The sequence below is a fragment of the Musca autumnalis genome, unplaced genomic scaffold (assembly GCF_047663935.1).
Source record: "Musca autumnalis isolate F117 unplaced genomic scaffold, ASM4766393v1 scaffold_3, whole genome shotgun sequence".
In the NCBI taxonomy this organism is placed as follows: Eukaryota; Metazoa; Arthropoda; class Insecta; order Diptera; family Muscidae; genus Musca; species Musca autumnalis.
This window is the reverse complement of record NW_027411866.1, coordinates 118036281-118060660: the sequence shown is the minus strand read 5'-3', so window position 1 is coordinate 118060660 and position 24380 is coordinate 118036281. Positions and strand designations below refer to the sequence as shown.

Genomic DNA, 24380 nt, shown 5'->3' with positions numbered 1-24380 from the left:
ATTGCACAACTTTTTCCCGTAGAATCGCACTATAAGCTCTTCATTAGTTCTGTTCATTGTATCTTTTTACGTGATAATTAGTAATAATTATTACAAATGGTGCAGATTTTGACAGTTGTATAAAGGAAAAGTTGCCGACAAAAATGTTTCAGCAACATTTTGTAAGTAAAAAGGCACACCAATTATCTGTAAGCTACCAGTTAGAAGCACTTTCCGATGTGTAGAACACAATTGTCATAGAACAGCTTATTTACGGCAAAAATATGATAATTATCGATCTGCTTTTCTTAGGGTTTCTAAAGAATTTGCCGTACCGTAATTTCCATGCCTAAAACTGGATTAATATGACCACATTTTTTCATAGACCCTTGACTGCTTTGGTAAGGAGACTGATGCGCTCGAGATTCGCATCGACTCCTAGTGTAGGGAGCATAGAATACTTAAGTGCAAATCATCGGATATTCGTTTTTCTTGCTAGATGATGTTTTAATTAGCTAAAACATACATTCTGTTAGCGTATTGCCCCCGGTCTTGAACAAATCGTTTTCCCCCAAAATAAAATAAATATACATAAAAATATAAGCTTTCACAACAACAAAAGCAAATGGTACCTCTGAAAATCTGAATGTTTACAGTTAATGCAAAAATGATAACAACTATCTTGAGATGAGAAAAGAAGATAAGAAATGATAATGGAACAAAAAATCCAATGCAAACATCATCTGCAGATACTGATAAGAAATTTCGCATAAATAGCCCAGCCATAATTGATACCGACATAGTAACGATTTACTTTTCGAACCAAAAACGATGACAACGAAAGATATATCAAAAATATTCCTACTGCTTGTGGTAATTAAAGAAAATTTTAAATTCCTTTTAACAAAAAATTCAAAAGGAACTGCTTGTGCAAAACTTAAAAAGTGATTTGTGTGATCCCGATTTACAAACCAAAGAACCCATTTACCACCATACTAAACAATGCTTCATTATCATTGGATATATATTGTGTGTAATTTTCAAGATGTGTAAAATATTGTGAAGAAGAAAAGCATATAAAATGGATTCAAAAAATATGAGAAAAAATATATAATTTAATACAAAAACTCGTATATATTTCATTAAAATAACAAAAATAATTAATTTTTTCAAATCATTCACAAAAATAATTTTTCATTGTTAAGTTGCCGGGAATACCACTTATTTGGATATCGATCAATTCAATTACTGCAGAGCCAAGCAACACAGATATACGTGATGTAACTTTAAGCGTCGTCTGCATTTACTATCCTCGTACCTGCACCAATGAAAAGTTATCTAATGCACCTACATGTGTTTAACAGTTATATATGATTACTCGATAATTTAGTATTTTATACGGCTAGTTAAAACCATTTTTTATTTCCTTTTAGCTATCGGCATTGGCAAGTAGCCAAGAACTTGTGGAAACAGCTTCGTCTAACAATGCCGCTCAAGGTGGTGGTATTCAAGGCATTAACTGTAATGGCAAAAGTGCCGTGTGTGTAGGCCCACTCATGTACAAAGATTGTGTTGCTACTGCTGATGGTCAAACCTTCGCCACGGGTAGCGCTAAGAAATGTCCCGCCAACTCACGTTGCATAAATGATGGTGTTGAAGTGTGTGTACCAATTAAGACATCTACTGAAGCTCCTTTGGTGACCAGTGAAAGCAGTACCACAATACCAACAACAACAACAGCTGCTACCACTACCGCAGCTATTCCCACAAGCGGACCCAGCAGATACCCAGCTGTACCTGTTGAATCATCACCTGTACCAGATGTAACTTCCACCGAGGCAGCACCAGTTGTTCCTGAAATTCCTGTAGAAACAACAACTGCTTCTGTTGCTGTTCCCCAAGTACCCATTGAAACAACTGCTGCTCCAGTTGCACCTGTTGATCCTTCTGTTCCCGTTGAAACAACTGTTGCTCCTGTTGCACCCGTCGATCCATCAGTTGCACCTGTTGATCCCTCGGTCCCAGTTGAAACAACTGTTGCTCCTGTGACACCTGTTGATCCCTCGGTGCCCGTTGAAACAACCGTTGCTCCAGTTGCACCTGTCGATCCATCAGTTGCACCTGTTGATCCCTCTGTTCCCGTTGAAACAACTGTTGCTCCTGTTGCACCCGTCGATCCATCTGCTGCACCAGTTGATCCCTCTGTTCCAGTTGAAACAACTGTTGCTCCTGTGGCACCTGTTGATCCCTCGGTCCCTGTTGAAACAACTGTTGCTCCAGTTGCACCTGTTGATCCATCCTTCCCTGCTGAAACAACTGTTGCTCCTATTGCACCCGTTGATCCATCAGTTGCACCTGTTGATCCCTCTTTCCCCGTTGAAACAACTGTTGCTCCTATGTCACCTGTTGATCCCTCTGTGCCCATTGAAACAACTATTGCTCCTGTGGCTCCTGTTGATCCATCGGTCCCCGTTGAAACTACTGTTGCTCCAGTTGCTCCTGTTGATCCATCTGTTCCCGTTGAAACTACTGTTGCACCTGTCGATCCTGTAGTACCTGTTGATCCCTCGCTGCCGATTGAAACAACTGTTGCTCCGGTGGCACCCGTTGATCCTTCTATCCCAGTTGAAACAACTGCTGCTCCACTTGCACCTGTTGATCCCTCCATCCCTGTTGAAACAACTATTGCTCCAGTTGCTCCTGTTGATCCCTCGGTCCCCGTTGACACAACTGTTGCTCCTGTGGCACCCGTTGATCCCTCCCTCCCTGTTGAAACAACTGTTGCCCCAGTTGCTCCTGTTGATCCTTCCATTCCTGTTGAAACAACTGTTGCTCCTGTGGCACCTGTTGATCCCTCAGTTCCCGTTGAAACAACAGCAGCTCCAGTTGTACCCAGTTCAACAAGCGCACCTGTTGATCCCAATATTCCTATTCAAACAACAACAGAACTTCCTATTGATCAACCAACACTAACACCACTTGATCCCACAATTCCCAGTGCTCCTGTAGATCCCAGTTTACCAGTAAATCCAAATGAACCTGCTGTAACAACTACTGCCAACCCTGTTGAGCCCACATTGCCTGTCGATCCAGTATTCCCCACATTACCGAGCGCACCAGTAGATCCCAATGCTCCTGTTGATCCCAATGCGCCAGTTGATCCCAACGCACCAGTTGATCCCAATGCTCCAGTTGATCCTAATGCACCTGTCGACCCTAACACACCAGTGGATCCCAATGCTCCAGTCGATCCTAATGCACCAGTTGATCCTAATGCTCCAGTTTATACCACAGTTGCACCCGTTGATCCCAACGCACCAGTTGATCCTAATGCACCTGTCGACCCTAACACACCAGTGGATCCCAATGCTCCAGTCGATCCTAATGCCCCAGTCGATCCTAACGCACCTGTTGATCCCAATTCACCAGTTTATACCACAGTTGCTCCAGTCGATCCCAATGCACCTGTAGATCCTAATGCTCCAGTCGACCCTAGCACACCAGTTGATCCTAATGCACCTGTTGATCCCAATGCTCCAGTCGATCCTAATGCACCTGTCAATCCCAACGCACCTGTTGATCCCAATGCTCCAGTGGATCCCAATGCTCCAGTCGATCCTAATGCTCCAGTCTATCCTACATTTGCTCCCGTGGATCCCAACGCACCAGTTGATCCTAACGCACCCGTCGATCCCAACGCACCAGTGGACCCCAATGCTCCAGTCGATCCTACTGCACCTGTTGATCCTAATGCACCTGTCGATCCCAACGCCCCTGTCGATCCTAATGCTCCAGTGGATCCCAATGCTCCAGTTTATCCCACAGTTGCTCCCGTCGACCCCAACACACCAGTTGATCCTAACGCACCGGTCGATCCCAACGCACCTGTAGATCCTAATGCTCCAGTCGACCCTAGCACACCAGTTGATCCTAATGCACCTGTTGATCCCAATGCCCCAGTCGATCCTAACGCACCTGTTGATCCCAATTCACCAGTTTATACCACAGTTGCTCCAGTCGATCCCAATGCACCTGTAGATCCTAATGCTCCAGTCGACCCTAGCACACCAGTTGATCCTAATGCACCTGTTGATCCCAATGCTCCAGTCGATCCTAATGCACCTGTCAATCCCAACGCACCTGTTGATCCCAATGCTCCAGTGGATCCCAATGCTCCAGTCGATCCTAATGCTCCAGTTTATCCCACAGTTGCTCCCGTCGACCCCAACACACCAGTTGATCCTAACGCACCGGTCGATCCCAACGCACCTGTAGATCCTAATGCTCCGGTCGATCCTAATGCACCTGTTGATCCTAATGCCCCAGTTGACCCCAACGCACCTGTCGATCCCAACGCACCTGTAGATCCCAATGCTCCAGTGGATCCCAATGCTCCAGTCGATCCTAATGTTCCAGTTTATCCTACATTTGCTCCCGTGGATCCCAACGCACCAGTTGATCCTAACGCACCCGTCGATCCCAACGCACCAGTGGACCCCAATGCTCCAGTCGATCCTAATGCGCCTGTTGATCCTAATGCCCCAGTTGACCCCAACGCACCTGTCGATCCCAACGGCCCTGTCAACCCTAATACACCAGTGGATCCTAATGCCCCTGTCGATCCTAATGCTCCAGTCGATCCCAATGCACCAGTTGATCCTAGTGCTCCAGTCGACCCTAACACACCAGTCAACCCCAACACACCAGTCGATCCTAACGCACCTGTTGATCCTAATGCCCCGGTTGATCCCAACACACCAGTTGATCCTAATGCTCCAGTCGATCCTAACGCACCTGTCGATCCCAACGCCCCTGTCAACCCTAATACACCAGTGGATCCTAATGCCCCTGTCGATCCTAATGCTCCAGTCGATCCCAATACACCTGTTGACCCTAATGCTCCAGTCGATCCCAACGCACCAGTTGATCCTAGTGCTCCAGTCGACCCTAACACACCCGTCAACCCCAACACACCAGTCGATCCTAACGCACCTGTTGATCCTAATGCCCCGGTTGGTCCCAACGCACCAGTTGATCCCAATGCTCCAGTCGATCCTAATGCACCTGTTGATCCTAATGCCCCAGTTGACCCCAACGCACCTGTCGATCCCAACGCACCCGTCAACCCCAATACACCAGTCGATCCTAATGTCCCAGTTGATCCCAACGCACCTGTCGACCCCAATACACCAGTCGATCCTAATGCCCCAGTTGATCCCAACGCACCAGTCGATCCTAACGCACCTGTTGATCCAAACGCACCAGTTGATCCTAACTCACCAGTCAACCCCAATACACCAGTCGATCCTAATACCCCAGTTGATCCCAACGCACCAGTCGACCCCAATACACCTGTCGATCCTAATGCCCCAGTTGATCCCAACGCACCTGTAGATCCTAATGCTCCTGTCTATCCAAACACTCCAGTTGATCCTAATGCACCAGTTGATCCCAACGCACCAGTTGATCCTAATGCTCCAGTCGACCCTAACGCACCCGTCAACCCCAACACACCAGTCGATCCTAACGCACCTTTCGACCCCAACGCACCAGTTGATCCTAATGCCCCAGTTGATCCCAACGCACCAGTTGATCCTACTGCTCCAGTCGATCCTAACGCACCTGTTGACCCCAACGCACCAGTCGATCCCAACACACCTGTCGACCCTAATGTACCCGTCGATCCCAACACACCTGTCAACCCTAATGCACCAGTTGATCCTAATGCTCCAGTCGACCCCAACACACCAGTCAACCCTAACGCACCCGTCGATCCCAACACACCAGTCGATCCTAACGCACCTGTTGACCCCAACGCACCAGTCGATCCCAACGCACCTGTCGACCCCAACACACCAGTCAACCCTAACGCACCCATCGATCCCAATACCCCTGTCGATCCCAACGCACCAGTTGATCCTAACGCACCAGTTGATCCTAATGCTCCAATCGATCCTAACGCACCAGTCGATCCTAATGCCCCTGTCAACCCTAATGCACCAGTTGATCCCAATTCTCCAGTCGACCCCAACACACCTGTAGATCCTAATGCCCCCGTCAACCCTAATGCACCAGTTGATCCCAATGCACCCGTCGACCCCAACACACCAGTCAACCCTAACGCACCCGTCGATCCCAATGCCCCTGTCGATCCGAACGCACCCGTCGACCCCAACACACCAGTCAACCCTAACGCACCAGTCGATCCTAATGCCCCAGTCAACCCTAATGCACCAGTTGATCCCAACACACCAGTCGACCCCAACACACCAGTCAACCCTAACGCACCAGTTGATCCTAGCTTGCCTGGCAGTGGTGTTGAACAAGGCCGTCCTGGCAGACCCGGCCGTCCTGGTCGTCCCGGTCGCCCTGGTCACGCAAATAAACCAAGTTGGCCCAAACACGATGAATCGATTGAAAATAACTCCGGTGAAGTGAAACCACAAAAACCCGCCTCCAAGGAAGATACATCGGTCGAAGAAAAATCTAAGGAGAAGAATAAGGATAAGGATGGTTCGGGCGAAAAGAAACAAGACAAGAGCGAAGAAAAGAAGGATTCCAAGGAGTCTGAAAAGGAGAAGAAGAAGGAAGAAGAAGCCAAGAAAGAATTGATCAAGAAGATCGTCAAGAAGATCAAGAGCAAGAAATGTGACGAAGATGATGTCTATCCCGATGTCAAGGACTGCAAGAAATATTATCGTTGTGTTGAGAAATCCGAACATAACAAATTCGTCCATCTTCGTTGTGAAAACGATAAACGTTTCGACATTGTCACCAAGAAGTGTGTCAAGAAGAGCAAAGCCACCTGCTTGGTGAAAGACGAATAAGTTCAGCCCATGACACGTTACGGTTAAGGGCTGGTTTCCTTACATACACCAATGTAAATATAAATTTATAAATCAAAGAAATATTTATTTTAATTAAATTAAATTTTAATATAATTCGAGAGACACCATCTGTAAATTACGAACCAAATAATATATTTATTTCGAAATAAAAGCAATGTAATAAAAAATAAGTTATTTCGTTTTTTTTTGTTTGTGGAGAGATATTATTGGAAGTGAAAAAAAACGCAATCAAGCGTAAACCTCATTGTTTACTCTACCTGCGAGTAGTTTCTGGGTTGTCACGAAAGTGTTTGCTTTTCATTTGAGATCTTTCTTCTCCTTCTTCAATTCAGTTCCCTCTTTTTTGTTTTTTGTAAAGAGTTACTCTGAAGGCAAGCCACCAGTTCTTTGATGACATATTCCATCATGGTTATTACGACATTCAATGAAGATTTGTAACTATGCATAAAATTGACTCCGGCCAGGGGGTATGTAAAAGAAAATCACAAAAGCATCCTCCTGTGAAAACAATTTGTTGACTGACGCCATTGACTCGAAAAATGAAGAAAAACAAACGTTTATTGTTTGCATCGGCCAAGTCAAAGAAAAACGATTTATCGCAATTCTGTTTCAGCATCAGTGAAACTTAATTTCTTCATGTCTAAAGATATTGCCAATGTATAGGCAGGGATGAATTCTAAGTATTTGTTTAGGCAGTTCAACAAATACATCAGAAATTGAAAATTGTTAAGACGCCATATAATTGGCCCGTTTCTTTTCTTCTTTGAAAAGTTTTAAAGTTGCATGAGTAGTTAACCGGCGCATAGTAATTGTGCTGCTTGATGGCGTAAGGGAACGCATTTCAAGTAAAAACAAGTAAGTAAATGCTATAGCCGGGACGGTTGCGACATTTTATAGTACGGAAAGTAATGGGGCTTCTACATGGTATGTTTTATGCGTAACGACTGTCACTTTTTATGGAGGTCGGTTTCACATCAGAATAGATCGCTATTTTAATTGGTGATGATCGTGAAATATTTAGCGGGTGAAATGGACCAAAAACATAATTTTTATCCGATTTTGTAGCTGCTCTGTTGGTCGCAATAATAGTCCGATCGTCTCGAAATTTTAAATAAGGCAGGAGTATGTGACGAACATGAAGCTTGCAATTTGAGATGGCGATCAGATAATATTTAGAGGGTTAAATGGACCACAACTTTTGTGTGAAAATTGTGAAAATTTTTAATAAAAAGCTTATATCTTTGTTCCTTAAAGACACATTCCCCACTCGTGAGTTATATTTAGAAGGCGATCTCTTGACCTTTTAATTGATGTCAATTATGCTGATGTACGTGATCAGATAACAGAGTTACAGCCTTATATATCCAGTTTCTTGTTTGTAGTATAATCATAAAGGCGCTAGAGGTCGCAATTATAGCTCAATAGTCATTAAATTTTGCATGACGAAATTGCCTATAATTTTGCATGATGATCTGATATTATTTAGCGGCTGACATAGACCATTACTTTTGTATGAAAAATATACAAATTTTATTTTTGGTCCATATTTTCATTCCTGGAAGGCATATACCGCCAAAGTAGCCTATATATGGAAAAATTACTACTGATCTGTCCCCTGATGCAAATTGCAATAATGTGTCTGCTAGATAACGCACTTACTGCCTGATATATAATGTGTTATGTGTAGAGAACCATATTTTCCTCCCATGCTACAAATTGTCCCTATCATGACAGAGAAATTTTCAGTTCAGTTGCCAAATTGGATTTTTATACAAATATTACAACATCGGGTCACCTCGCCACCTATTTTATACCTCAGGATTTAGGGTAAAGGGGATACAAACAAAATACGACCAAAGATGTGTCTCATCAAAATATTGGGTTTAGACCCCACGTATATTTGGACGAAATTCGTTTCAGACAATTTGGAGTCTTTTTAGCGCTGTCCGTTCATCTGTCCCTCTTAATGTCTAACTGGCTGGTGCGCACTATAACTCTCGAACGGATCTACCGATTAGAACCTAATTTTATACATGGTATTATTTTGCTCAAAATTTGTTTAAGTTCGAATGTAGGCTATGTCGTTCCACACCTCCCCCAAAAAAGTTCAAAATTGTTTTCGAAAAATTGTGTGAACGATAACTGGCGAAGTGAGCAATCGATTTGCTCCAAACTTTCCATATATTATTCCTTCCAGATATAGATCGGATAAGACTATGTCGGTCCTTAGGGTACCTCCCACACAAAATTCGGAAAAGGGACATTTAAGAGTCCTCTCGAATCGTTTTTCATCTTTTTCAGCAGATTGTACTTGCGCCGCCAATTCGTAAGTTAACTCTCAAGGGGATTTTCTGATTGGTCGAAACTTTACAGATCGTATTCTTTCATCCAGTCATGTGTCAGGTCGGAATATGGACTATATCGGTCCGTCCTTCGAGTATCTCCCACACAAAATTTGGGAAAAGTGCAGTTTGAGAACCCCTATCTGATATATTTGATTATTTTTGTTTGTATTTGTAGAAGGTTCTTTTTACGGTCCCTATTCTGGTCCCTTTCCCGGGGTAAGTCATACTTCCTGAGACAATAGTCCAGAAGTTCCCTGCCCCCGCTCCAACTAAAATTACAAATCTGAAAAAATAATTCTCAAATATTTCCAAAATTCAGATCTTAGCTTACTAAAATTTATTTGGTATAGCCTCATATTACGATACCTACAGATTACGCGCATTTTGAAGCAAACTCGTGTTAAAAAATAAATATATTTTTAGAGGCTGAAGGTATATCACCGTTAGACCATCTGACTTATACAAAGTGGCGCAAAAGTAATCTTCCGGTGTTTTTTGGCTGTAATTTAAAAAAATTAAAAACTTTGATTCTTCTTGTTGATTGTTTTTATTTGGTCTTTTAATTTTTTTACATCAAGTCGAGAATATGATATCAGATAAATGGCCGCCGCCACAGTTTATTGTCATTTGAGCCCTTTTTATGGCATTTTCCATCACTTTGGCCAAAACTTCCGGCGATAGTTCCTCACATTCTTGGCGGATATTGCCTTTAAGAGCTGAAAGAGTCTGAGGCTTGTTGACATAAACCCGCGACTTCAAAAAGTCCCACAAGAAGAAGTCTGGAGCGCCTCATCACTCACGATTATTTTTTATGAAAAATCATCTTCCTCTTGGTGGTAATTAAGGATGGGTATGTTAGACGCGATTGACGGTCAGCATCTAACAGCTGGTGCACCGTCTGGACTTTGTACGGAAACATTATTAAATATTGTACCAAAATTCGCTGTAAAAACCGTCAACTGATACCCATTTGCGTGGCACATCGTCTGGTCTATGTCGACGGTGCTTCCATGACATCCTCGGCTACAGCAGCAATATTCTCTGCAGACCGGATACTCCGGGGTCTGTCATGCCTGCCAGCATCTCGTGTTGTGCCAGTCTCTTTGAGGCGAGCGGCTAAACGTCTGCGACGAAATTCACGTTGTGCCAAAGTCACCGACTGATTATTGGTCAAATAAATAGTCACCAATATTCCGCGTTTTGGAGCAGTGTAGCGTAACATTGTTTATTCGCATGTGTTTACTACACAAATGCCAAAACAGAACTGACATTGTTTGCATGCAAAATTTTTGAATTTCTATTCATTGTTAGTTATTTCTACCGGTATAAAATATATTTTTGACATCACAATATGAACTACAATGAACTGTTTTGGAAGCCTATGTGAGGTGCAAGTGCACAATTTTTGAACGATAGATCTTCAATATACTCGCAATTTTCCCAATTATCAAATATACCATATTGCGTGGTATATATATTTATTTTTTTTAGTTGTATTCCAGAAAGGAACCTGATATTCAAAGACAATTTGAAGATGTAGCAGGAGGGGCTAATCAATGTGAATTTTCCAATTTTTGAATATTATTTAGAAATGTATAATTTATATAATTCTATATATAATTTATTTTGCTTACTTGTTAAATTTTAATATTTTTCCCACAGGAGGTACGACCAAATTCACAAGCTAAACAGTATTCGGTCAGACTTATTGACCAAAACTTCTACCTCGTGCAACATTTTGTCAGTATTGGATTATAACTGCGACATCTATCATGATTATGATTACACTACTCGGTGCGCCTTAACCAAATTTAAATGGGAGGAGCTTACACTTGGGAAGTTTTTCCGGATGCAGAGGGGCGATTTCCAATGCTGCGGTCGTAGTTGATGTCACGGCCTTGTGAACGTTATTCTGAACACCTGCAACGACACTTCCTATTTAACTTTCGAAGGAGTCACACTCCTATTGCAATCATTTCGTTGTCGAGTCATACAAAACGTAATGTTTCTCGTTCGCAGAAACCCTATACCACCTACATATCTTTTCGGCCGATTTCTTTTTTATGCACCAAACACGCTATATATGTCCAATTTCGCTGAAATTTAGAATGTGTGATCGATATTGGCCTAGAAATATATGTGCAAATTTATTTTGAAATCGGCTCAGATTTGGATATAGCTCCTATATATATTTTTGCCGATTTCATGTATTTGATGCACCAAACACACTATACATGTCCAAATTCACTGAAATTTGGAATGTGTTACAGAACTTGGTCTAGAAATAAATGTGCCAAACTATATTGAAATCGGCTCAGATTTGGATATAGCTCCCATATATATTTTCGGCAGATTTTCTGCATTTGATGCACCAAACACGCTATATATGTCCAATTTCGCTGAAATTTGGAATGTGTAACGGAATTTGGTCTAGACATAAATGTGCCGAATTATTTAGAAATCGGTTCAGATTTGGATATAGCTCCAATATATATTTTCGGCCGATTTTCCACATTGGATGCACCAAACATGCTATATATGCCCAATTTCGCTAACATTTGGAGGGTCTGACGGAATTTGTTCTAGAAATAAATGTGCTAAATTATATCGAGATCGGTTCAGATTTGAATATAGCTACCATATATATTTTCGGCCGATTTCCTGTATTTTATGCGCCAAGCACGCTATATATATCCAATTGCGCTGAAATTTAAAATGTGTGATGGATATTGGCCTAGAAATATATGTGCCAAATTATATCGAAATCGGTTCAGATTTGGATATAGCTCCTATATATATTTTCTGCCGATTTCATGTATTTGAGGCACCAAACACGGTATTTATATCCAATTTCAATAAAATTTGGAACGTGTGACTGAACTTTGTCTAGAAATACATGTGCCAAATTATATCGAAATCGGTTCAGATTTGGATATTGCTCCTATATATATTTTCGGCCGATTTCCTTATTATATGTACCAAACATGCTATTTATGTCCAATTTCAATGAAATTTGGAATATGTGTCGGAATTTGTTGTAGAAATAAATGTGCCAAATTATATCGAGTTTGATTCAGATTTGGATATAGCTCCCATATACCTACATTTTCGGCCGATTTCTTTATTTTATGGATATTGGCCTAGAAATATATGTGACAATTTATATAGAAATCGGTTCGGATTTGGATATAGCTCCTATATATATTTTCTACCGATTTCATGTGTTTGAGGCACCAAACACGCTATTTATATCCAATTTCAATAAAATTTGGAACGTGTGACAGAACTTGGTCTAGAAATACATGTGCCAAATTATATCGAAATCGGTTCAGATTTGGATGTAGCTCCCATATATATTTTCGGGCGATTTTCCGCATATGATGCACCAAACACGCTATATATATCCAAATTCGCTGAAATTTGGAATTTCCCACGGAATTATATCTAGAAATACATGTGCCAGATTATATTGAGATTGGTTGAGATTTGGATATAGCTCCCATACACATATATTGTCGGCCGATTTCCTTATTTTATGCACCAAACACGCTATATATGTCCAATTTCGCCGAAATTTGGAGGGTCTGACGGAATTTGTTCTAGAAATAAACGTTCTAAATTATATAGGGATCGGTTCAGATTTGAATAAAGCTCCCATATATATTTTCGCCGATTTCCTGTATTTTATGCACCAAGCACGCTATAGATGTCCAATTTCGCTGAAATTTGAAATGTGTAACGGAATTTCGTCTAGACATAAATGTGCCAAATTATATCGAAATCGGTTCAAATTTGAATTTAGGTTCCATATATATTTTCGGCCGATTTTCCGCATTTGATGCAAAAAACACGCTATATATGTCCAATTTCGCTGAAATTTGGAATTTGTAACGGAATTTGGTCTAGACATAAATGTGCCAAATTATATCGAGATTGGTTCAGATTTGGATATAGCTCCCACATACATATATTTTCGGCCGATTTCTTTATTTTATGCACAAAACACGCTATGTTTCTCCAATTTTGCTGAAATTTAGAATATATGATGGATATTGGCCTAGAAATATATGTGCCAATTTATATCGAAATCGTTTCATGTTTTTGTTACGTATGTTCAATTTCAATGAAATTTTGAAGACTTAGCAGTCAGTAGAAGTCATCATTATTTCCACAAGTACTTATGTTGGGAAGGAATTGACCAAGGCGACAGCTATTAAGTATCATATCTTTGAGAGACTTCTGGAAAAAATAATTCCCATGTATAAAATAAATTACAACTATCCTCAAACCTGGTTGTATTATTAATTGAATTCACTTAGGTTGACCTAAATCCAATCTGTAGAAAGGGAAATTAATAGGGTAAGAGAATATAACCTACGTAGGAATTCCTATAGTCGTAAAGGCTTTAGGAGGAGTGTCACCTTCTGAAACATACAAAACTACCATAGTAGCTCAATAACAGCTCTGAATAGGTAGAGAACGAATTCATATCTCCTATATTTATACGTTAAATATTAAACAAATTTTATATAATTATAGCATTCCATTATATTTAATCTTAGTCGGGGTAGCAAAGCGCACCGGGTTCAGCTAGTAACCTTATATATCTCAAAATTGGTACAACCTAGGAAAACATTACAAAAGTCAACTGCGGTCTTTATAGCATTTTCGTGAAAATTGACCTTTGGTCCCATTCAAGTTACTATGGAAACAAAGATCCTTTTGTGCCTTAAAATATCATATATAAGGTTTGTGAATCGAATAGAAAAAATGTAGGGCGTAGGCGTTTAAAAAAACATTTTGAAATTTTTTGTGCCGCCCTCGTATACAACTTCCCACTACAAATTCTTCGGTATAGGCCCACTTCTTCATACAGACAGAACGGTACCATCGATTTTCGGTATTTTGAATGTTTTAGCCACAGTGTTCAATCGAAATGTCTAAAATTTGGTATTTGGACATCATAAACGGTACAAAACTCCTCTAAAAATTTATTCGTCTATCTCCAGTGAACTGTACTGGCGATTTTAATTATTTTGAGTTTTAGCCACATTATTCCACAGGAGTAACTAAAATTTGGTATTTAGTTTTCGCTAAAAGTACCAAACACCACTATCCACTGTACTATGCCACATAGATTGAGATTCCCAGTGGTCATAAAACTTTTCCACCAAAAACATGGGTACATGTTATGGTATTTCGGGAGTTTAGTTACATTTTTTTGATCAAACTAACTTTAATTTGACATTTGAGATTCCCAGTGGTAACAAAGCATATTCACAACAAATTTTTCAACAGAGGTATATGTGTTGGTATAGCACCCGTATAACGGTACATCCCGATTTTCGGTATTATGAGGATTTTAGCTACATTTTTGACCGAACTACTTATAATTTCACACTTGTAACAAAACATATCCACAACGAAATTGTCAACATAGGTCCATGTTTTGGTATAGGCCCATATAACGGTACTTCCAGATTTCAGGTGTTTTGAGGAGTAAAGCTACATTTGTTGACCGATAAAAAACTTTTCCACCAAAAATTTTCAACATAGGTTCATAGATCCACCTAATATTGTAGACAGGATAGAATTCCATTTATTCTATTTTAGTTCACACTATTTTATGGTGGAGGATATAAAAAGATCGGCCCAGCCCAACTTAACGGTGTTTTATTATTAATAATCAAAGTATTTTTATTGAAATTATTAGGTTTATATACGTACAGTAAATTTTGATTACCATTTGCGCCATAACAAGTTCAACGCTAATAACTTAATCGCCAAACAGAATTTTACATGAGCATGAAATATTTGAATTATTGCTAAGCTTGCATTAATTGAGATTATGTTGCGTCTGCTGCCATTTGATCCCACATAATATGTAAGAGATTTTCCGTAATAATTACATGCAGTATATCGCAACAACAGAGACTATGACGGTGATTAAGGTATTATTGAAAATCTTTTGAGTTCATTATGATATTCAAAGCTATATCCATAGCAACTGAAAAAATTATGTATGTGGCGGGCAACTAATTAGGGACAATAAATTCAGTATAATAGATTATTCGATTTCATTTAAAAATTTGAAGATTTTGATGAAATAAATTTTCTATATAAGGTATTGCTAGAAGTGATGTCAAAACGTACTGAGATTCCCCATATGTGAGGGAAGTACAATCCATATTAGCCTGGCCAACTAATTAGGGACGTTAGTAGTAAAATCAACCTTAATGTAACTGATGCACATTTTGTATACAACAATTACTTGTATGTCCTTTAAGGTGCAGAAGTATTACCAAAACCCCTAATAATGTGCTTTAGGCCTTATTTTCCGTTAATGCAACAAAAATTATGTTTATTTGGCTCTTAATAACACAAGTTATATTTTCAGTAACCCCAGACAACATTCCGAGCCATACACTGCAATTACCGTTCCATACAAGGTGTAGATTTCTCCTTAAATTACGTATTTACAAGTTTGAATGAGTCATTAGGTTGAAAATAGTACTATTTGAAGCACGAGTAATGAGGAATTTTTAATGCAACAAACTATTGTTATCGGCCGACATAATGTAAAAAAAAAACCAGTAAAGAAAGGATCAAAGTCGGGCGGGGCCGACTATATGATACCCTACACCACTGTGAATATGTAAACTATAAATCGGAGCTATATCCAGATCTTAACCGATTTTGATATAATTTGGCACATTTATTTCCAGACCGAATTCAGTCACACATTCCAAATATCATTGAAATCGGACTTATATAGCTTGTTTGGAGTAGCAAATACGCGAAATCGGCCGAAAATATATATGGGTGCTATATCCAAATCTGAACCGATTTCGATTTCAGTCACACATTCCAAATTTCATCGAAATCGGAAATATATAGCGTGTTTGGTACAGAAAATACGTGAAATCGGCCGAAAATATATATGGGAGCTATATCAAAATCTGAACCGATTTCGATATAATTTGGCACATTTATTTGTAGACAGAAGTCAGTCACACATTCCAATTTTCATTGAAATCGGACATATATATCGTGTGTGGTACAGAAAATACGTGAAATCGGCCGAAAATATATATGGGAGCTATATCCAAATCTGAACCGATTTCTAAATAATTTGGGACACTTATTTCTAGACCGAATTCAGTCAGATATTCCAAATTTCATCAAAATCGGACGTTTATAGCGTGTTTGGTGCAGCAAATTCGTGAAATCGGGCGAACATATATATGGGAGCTATATCCAAATCTGAACCGATTTCGATATAATTTGGCACATCTATTTATAGACCGAATTTAGTCACAAATTCCAAATTTCATCGAAATCGGAAATGTATAGCGTGTTTGGCACAGAAAATACGTGAAATCGGCCGAAAATGTATATGGGAGCTATATCCAAATGTGAACCGATTTCTATATAAATTGGCACACCTATTTTAAGACGGAATTCAGTCACACATTGAAAATTTCATCAAAATTGGACGTATATAGCGTGTTTGATGCAGCAAATACGTGAAATCGGCCGAAAATATATATGGGAGCTATATCCAAATCTGAACCGATTTCTATATAATTTGGCACACCTATTTTAAGACGGAATTCAGTCACACATTGAAAATTTCATCAAAATTGGACGTATATAGCGTGTTTGGTGCAGCAAATACGTGAAATCGGCCGAAAATATATATGGGAACTATATCCAAATCTGAACCGATTTTCACCAAAAGCAATAGCGTTCTTCCTATGGCTAAAAAAGTTGTAGTCCCCAATTTTCAGCTGAATCGGACAAAAAATGCGACCTGTACGTTGCGAACAAAAATACATGGACAGACGGACAGACAGACAGACAGACGGACGGACATGCATAAATCGACTCAAAAAGTGATTATATGTATATCCCCAAAAGGAACTATGGGTCTATTTCATTTCCTTTTGTATGTTACATACAAATGCACAAAGACATAATACCCCTTACCACATAGTGGTGTAGGGTATAAATATTTTGCCTCTACATATGAAATTGAGCAAAATTTAGATGAGTTATCATTTACATGCACAATTTTTACAAAGATTGGAAAACACCTAACAATGATAGAAGCCCAAAAAATCCTTGTGTTAGCTTTTGTATGGAACACAGTACATTCTCATATCGAAACCAATCGATACTATTAATTGTTGAGGGAAAGGAAGTTTATATTACTCGAAAAATTATCCGGTGCATATAAACAAAAACTTGGTTTAACGGTATGTTTTTAAAATGGCACACACAAATTTTCCTCCATCCCTAAAAACTTCATTTGTATCCGTTATGTAACCGGAATCTCAACGAGAACTTGTTATACCCTACACCACTATGTGGTAAGGGGTATTATGTCTTTGTGCATTTGTATGTAACATACAAAAGGAAATGAAATAGACCCATAGTTCCTTTTGGGGATATACATATAACCACTTTTTGAGTCGATTTATGCATGTCCGTCCGTCTGTCTGTCTGTCCGTCTGTCCATGTATTTTTGTTCGCAACGTACAGGTCGCATTTTTTGTCCGATTCAGCTGAAAATTGGGGACTACAACTTTTTTAGCCATAGGAAGAACGCTATTGCTTTTGGTGAAAATCGGTTCAGATTTGGATATAGTTCCCATATATATTTTCGGCCGATTTCATGTATTTGCTGCACCAAACACGCTATATACGTCCAATTTTGATGAAATTTTCAATGTGTGACTGAATTCCGCCTTAAAATCGGTGTGCCAAATTATATAGAAATCGGTTCAGATTTGGATATAGCTCCCATATATATTTTCGGCCGATTTCACGTATTTGCTGCATCAAACACGCTATATACGTCCAATTTTGATGAAATTTTCAATGTGTGACTGAATTCCGTCTTAAAATCTTCTTCTTTATTTGCGGATCCGTTATTCGGATATAAAGCGATCATACAATAGTATACATTACATTTATATATCATATGTACATGTTATGTTATTTTATTTTATGAAATTATAGACAGCTCTCGATTTTTAGCAGCATGTAGCAGATTTGTTTCATCTCTGTATCCTGTCCACTCTTGGATGTTACTTAGCCAGTATATCTCTCTTCTGCCTCTTGGTCGTTGTCCTTCTATGTTGCATTTAATAATGCATTGTATAAATCTGTATTTGTCATTTCTCATCAGGTGTCCAAGGTATGCGATCTTAAAATAGGTGTGCCTATTTATATAGAAATCGGTTCAGATTTGGATATAGCTCCCATATACATTTTCGGCCGATTTCACGTATTTTCTGTGCCAAACACGCTATACATTTCCGATTTCGATGAAATTTGGAATTTGTGACTAAATTCGGTCTATAAATAGATGTGCTAAATTATATCGAAATCGGTTCAGATTTGGATATAGCTCCCATATGCATTTTCGGCCGATTTCACGTATTTTCTGTGCCAAACACCCTATACATTTCCGATTTCGATGAAATTTGGAATTTGTGACTAAATTCGGTCTATAAATAGATGTGCCAAATTATATCGAAATCGGTTCAGATTTGGATATAGCTCCCATATATATGTTCGCCCGATTTCACGAATTTGCTGCACCAAACACGCTATAAACGTCCGATTTTGATGAAATTTGGAATATCTGACTGAATTCGGTCTAGAAATAAGTGTCCCAAATTATTTAGAAATCGGTTCAGATTTGGATATAGCTCCCATATATATTTTCGGCCGATTTCACGTATTTTCTGTACCACACACGATATATATGTCCGATTTCAATGAAAATTGGAATGTGTGACTGACTTCTGTCTACAAATAAATGTGCCAAATTATATCGAAATCGGTTCAGATTTTGATATAGCTCCCATATATATTTTCGGCCGATTTCACGTATTTTCTGTACCAAACACGCTATATATTTCCGATTTCGATGAAATTTGGAATGTGTGACTGAAATCGAAATCGGTTCAGATTTGGATATAGCACCCATATATATTTTCGGCCGATTTCGCGTATTTGCTACTCCAAACAAGCTATATAAGTCCGATTTCAATGATATTTGGAATGTGTGACTGAATTCGGTCTGGAAATAAATGTGCCAAATTATATCAAAATCGGTTAAGATCTGGATATAGCTCCGATTTATAGTTTACATATTCACAGTGGTGTAGGGTATCATATAGTCGTCCCCGCCCGACTTTGATCCTTTCTTTACTGGTTTTTTATTAACTTCGAATCTCGTTTTACATACTCGGTTTTGTTGGAATTCATGGAAGACCTCCAATACCTTTGTTTTTTTTGTCTTTTTATGTTTATACCCTCCACTATATTTTGGTTTTCCTTTTGTAACGCATTGAAATAATCATTTGCGACCCTTAAATTATATATTGTTAAAACCAAAAATGTTTTACTATCGATGAATCCGAGTTTCACTCATTCAGAATTCCCGAACTGTTAAAATATGACATTCTTGAAAGTGAAGAGTTTTAGGAGGGATCCCATAATGTCGACCATTAAAATTAATATTCGTGGAAGCAGCGTTGGCATCAATGTAGAAAAATGGGCAAAATTGGGTTGAAGCCAACAAGTTTTTTTCATATTCCCTTCCGATTTCTAGCTTAACCATACATTTTATAGACCTATGCCCAAAGAAAGAATCACAGAATACACCATGGGAAACATGATACTATCGTATGATTTTCGATATATCCACTACATCCACCTAAAATTGATGCTGACATTTTGAAGCAGGAATTTCGGGTTAATTTTGATTTTTTTTAATAATCCGTACACGGAACAAGAAAATATTCAAAACTCATAATAGGATTATAGAACTCGTGATTTTACGTCGTTTAATGTATATCTCATGAGTAGACAGCGGAATCCTATGCAAATGCATACATGGTTAGGATGGTCGTAGAGAAAGTCTGATTAGAAAGAAACTTGTTTTATAACAAAATCAAACGAATTAGGCCCAGAAATGTTTGCATATTTTGCATACTTTACATATCGTGCATATTTTGACATATTTTTACATATCTGCATAAAATGAGCATGTGCAAACCCATATGCAGAAATATATTCAAAGATTTGTGGTGTAAGTATGCCACCGAAATGGCTGAAATTTGGTATTAAGTCTTCGTTAGGGGTATGCAACTTTACACCTGAAATCTGTCCGCATAGGTTCACGTCTTCATATAGACCCCAAGAACCGTACCTACCGATATTCGGTATTTTTAAAGTTGTAGCCTCAATATCCCACCGAAACCACTGAAAATTGGTATTTAGTCTTCGTTGGGGATATAAAACATTCCATCTGAAATTTGTCGTCTTCATATAGCCCCCGTAGAATGGTACCTTCCGATTTTCGGTATTTTGAAGGTTGTGGCCTCAATATCCCACCGAAATGACTGAAATTTGGAATTTTGTCTTTGTTAAGGGTATAAAACATTCCACCTGAAATTTGTCGGTAAAGGTCAAAGTCTTCATATAGCCCCCATAGAACGGTACCTACCGACTTTCGGTATTTTGGAGCTTGTGGCCTCAATATCCCACCGAAATGTCTGAAATTTGGTATTTTGTCTTTGTTGTTGGTATAAAACTTTTCACCTGAAATTTGTCGGTATAGGCCCACGTCTTCATATAGCCCCCATAGAACGGTACCTCCCGATTTATGGTATTTTGAAGGTTGTGCCCTCAATATACCTCCGAAATAGCTGAAATTTTGTATTAAGTCTTCATTGGGGGTATAAAACTTTCCACCTGAAATTTATCGGTATAGGTCCACGTCTTCATATAGCCCCCAAGAATGGTACCTCCGCATTTTCGAAATTTTGAAGGTTGTGGCTTCAATATCCCACCGAAATGACCGAAATTTGGCATTTTGTCTTCGTATAGTCTCCATAGAACGGTACCTCCGGATTTCTGGTATTTTAAGGGCTGTGCACCAATATCCCTCCGAAATGACGGAAATTTCCTTGGGGGTAAAAAACTTTCCACTTAAAATTTGTCGATTTAGTTTCAGGCCTTCATATAGCCCCCATAGAACCATATGTTTTTCGGTATTTTGAAGGTTGTTGCTGTGGTTATACATTTCTCTATTTTATTGACTTGTATGAGGAAAATTTTAAACAGAAAAATTGTACCCACAAACATTTTTGTACCTATTATTGAAATATTTGTTGCACAATTTAGCATATGTCATATGTTTCGATTGTAATGTAATCAGAAGCCAAAAATATGCCCAGTCCCAAAATTTGACATGAATCGGACCAAAAATAGGGGTTGCATAAGATTCCGTTGTCTACTCATTAGTGTGCTCTTACAGATTCCTAGTAATTGGAGTCTAAGGCTAAAATTTGATCCGTGAATTTTCTTAAAAAACCTATTTAATTATTGTATGGGATTTTAGCGAAACATTTGGAGAACTCCAATATTTTTTTTTTTTAATTTTTATTTTTTTATAATCGAACCAATATATATTTGTGATAATATCACGGTGCTCTTGAAACAATTTTAAATGGAAGGTGCTTACACCTCGGAAGTTTTTGAGGATTCTGAAACTACAGTGTTTATAAATGAGAAAACTCAAAAAACAAAAAAAAAAATCGCCGGAGCGCTTTTTAAATAAATCGCGATTTAAGTTGACATTTTTAAGGGTTGTTTAGGTTTTCACGATTTTGCTTAGAAACAGCAAGTCCTATCAAAAAGAGAAGTTTCATAGCTACAACATTTTCTTTAGCCCCATTTTGATAGGACTTGCGGTTTCTAAACCAAATCGTGAAAACCTAAACAACCCTTAAAAATGTCAACTGAAATCGCGATTTATATAAAAAGCGCCCCGGCGATTTTTTTGTTTTTTGATTTTTTTTATCTATGAACATTGTAGTTTCAGAATCCGCAAAAACTTCCAAGGTGTAAGCACCTTCCATTTAACATTTTTTCAAGGGCACCTTGATATTTTGACAATAAGTTTTTTCTCTTTTTTTGTTCCTATTATATGCAATTTATAAACCCAATGTTAATAATTTTGGTTTCATATTTTTTACGCGTTGTCTAGATTCTGTGCGCATTTTTAATTTATTTTTTAGTGGTTTATACGGACTTTGCGGTAGATTGCTGATGAACAGATCCGATCTTTCACTACTTCCTTTGCATTGGTTCAAATACTAATGAAAAGATCTTTCTCGACTTCGTTTTAACCAATGCAAAAGATGCCATGAAGTCACGTCATCGCATGGAACCCCTTCCTTCAAATTTTGCAGCGTATATTCCTAATCAGGATAGAATTTTGAATTAGCTAGATTTGTTAACCGAACTACCTGTAATTTGACATTTGGGATTCGTTGCCGTTAAAAGACTTATCCAACAACATTTTTTAACATACATCCATGTTTTGATATAGCCCCCCGAAAACGCCAAACGTGGGGATTTTCACTGAAATGTAGGGCCGTTGGTTTTCTGCTGAGAACCTAGAAGATATTTAATTTGTGGAAAAATATTATCCTTACAATTCATTTGAGAGGAATATAGAAATGAAAAAGGAAAAAAAATGCGGTGTTTAATAATGCAGTAGTAATAACAATGGTGTTTTTTTTTTTTGAATTCTGCGAAACAGAACGACCGCTTACCAAGGACAACATTAGTGGTTGGTGTTTAATTAACAAGTGTTTATTAGAAGTAGATCGAAATGAAATCTTCAGAACAATTCTGAACAGAATTAGAGATGTAGAAAATCAAAATGTGGTTGCAATTTTGGAGAAATTCGGCGTGAACAAACCCATATAACGGTACCTCACGATTTTCGGCACTTTCAGGATTCAAGCCACATTTTTAACCGAATTACCTGTAATTTTGTATTTGAGATTCACTACAGTCACGAAACATCTCCACCAAAAATTGTCAATATAGGGTCATGTTTTGGTTTAGGCCCCGATTGATGATATTTTTAGTTAAATTTTCTGAGATAATTTAGAAATGGAATAATTTTAGGTAGATATATTTTATGATGGAGGGCATAAAAAGTTCGGCCCATCTGAACTTATATTTGTTATTGCTATCAAAGAGCCTGCTACTTCGTATGCGGAAAGGGTATAAAAAACAAATTAACAATGTTTAATATGGAAGTGGTGAATACCGCAAATTTTGTTGTACAAATACCAATGTTAATGAATATTCATTTTTATTTAAGTTTTGTTCGTAGCACTCTAGTTTGATTAAAAAAAAAATCAGGAGTATCTCATCTTCTACAGCGAGCCATATTTTTGAGGCATTTTAATTGGATTTCTGTCCACAGAAGGCAAAACATTCCTATAAAAATACAGCGAAGACCAATTTTAGTACCATTTAGGCTATTTCGAATACGAAATTTCAGAATTTTTAAGCATTTAAAAAATAAAAACCCCTTTTATTATCTATTGTTCATGCAATACTACAATGGTACCAAATTTCTTATATCAATCCAATATACCAACCGCGACTCTCATTTCCAACTCTATCAGTTCCCCCAAAACCAATTATAGCACTTTACATATAAATACATTAATACGAATTTCCGAAACCTCCTCCCAATATATCAAAATTGCTGCGTACACCTTTACACAATAACAAATTGCACCAAAGTCAGTACCATTTGGTAGAGTTGTGTCGTTCATGAACGAACCGGCTCAAAGGAACGATTCCGTGAAAAGAACGAACGGATCCGTATCCAGCTCATTATTTTATATCGTTCATTTAGATCCCCGATGGACGAGTCATTGCTGCTTACAAAATTAGCAGCATTGGTTTTGCAGTCAAACTCTAAACAAACGTTGCGTAAGCGCAAGCAGCACAAAACAAACAATGATGCAGAGAGCTACTCTCGCTCAGTAACTCACCTCATTCAGTAGCACATCTCGGTCATATCATTATTTTGCATCATTCGTTCTTCTGGTTCTTTCATCAAAACCACCACCACTACGCTCAGAAACAAAACCACCCCCATTAGCACACAATGTGTCATTCGTGAACGAACATTTTCAAAAGAACGATTCGGTGAAAAGAACGACGGAGTCATATGCAGCAGAGAACGAACGACTTCAAAAGTAAATAACACAGTCAAATGTATTGTTGAACGAAAAAGAGCCAACGAACGAAGTAAACGACCCGGATCTTTTTGGTGAACGGAATGAAAAAGATCGATCCGCTCAATGAACGAGAT

The 24380-nt window shown here is 38.6% G+C and overlaps 1 protein-coding gene across 1 annotated transcript; it reads left to right on the top strand.

Moving 5' to 3' along the window:
* Window positions 1-779: 779 nt before the first annotated feature.
* On the top strand, window positions 780-6997 carry Muc11A (Mucin 11A). Its single transcript, XM_073974183.1, has 2 exons — window positions 780-852; window positions 1413-6997. Exons 1-2 carry the CDS (start codon window positions 811-813, stop codon window positions 6804-6806), a joined length of 5436 nt encoding a protein of 1811 aa, XP_073830284.1. The 5' UTR covers window positions 780-810; the 3' UTR covers window positions 6807-6997.
* The last annotated feature ends 17383 nt before the right edge of the window (window positions 6998-24380 follow it).

What these genes read in the sequence shown, in the direction of transcription:
- Muc11A (XM_073974183.1), top strand. Translation starts at nt 811, where the DNA reads ATGACAACGAAAGATATATCAAAAATATTCCTACTGCTTGTG. An exon ending in AAATATTCCTACTGCTTGTG is followed by an intron (nt 853 to 1,412) that starts GTAATTAAAGAA and finishes ATTTCCTTTTAG; the next exon opens with CTATCGGCATTGGCAAGTAG.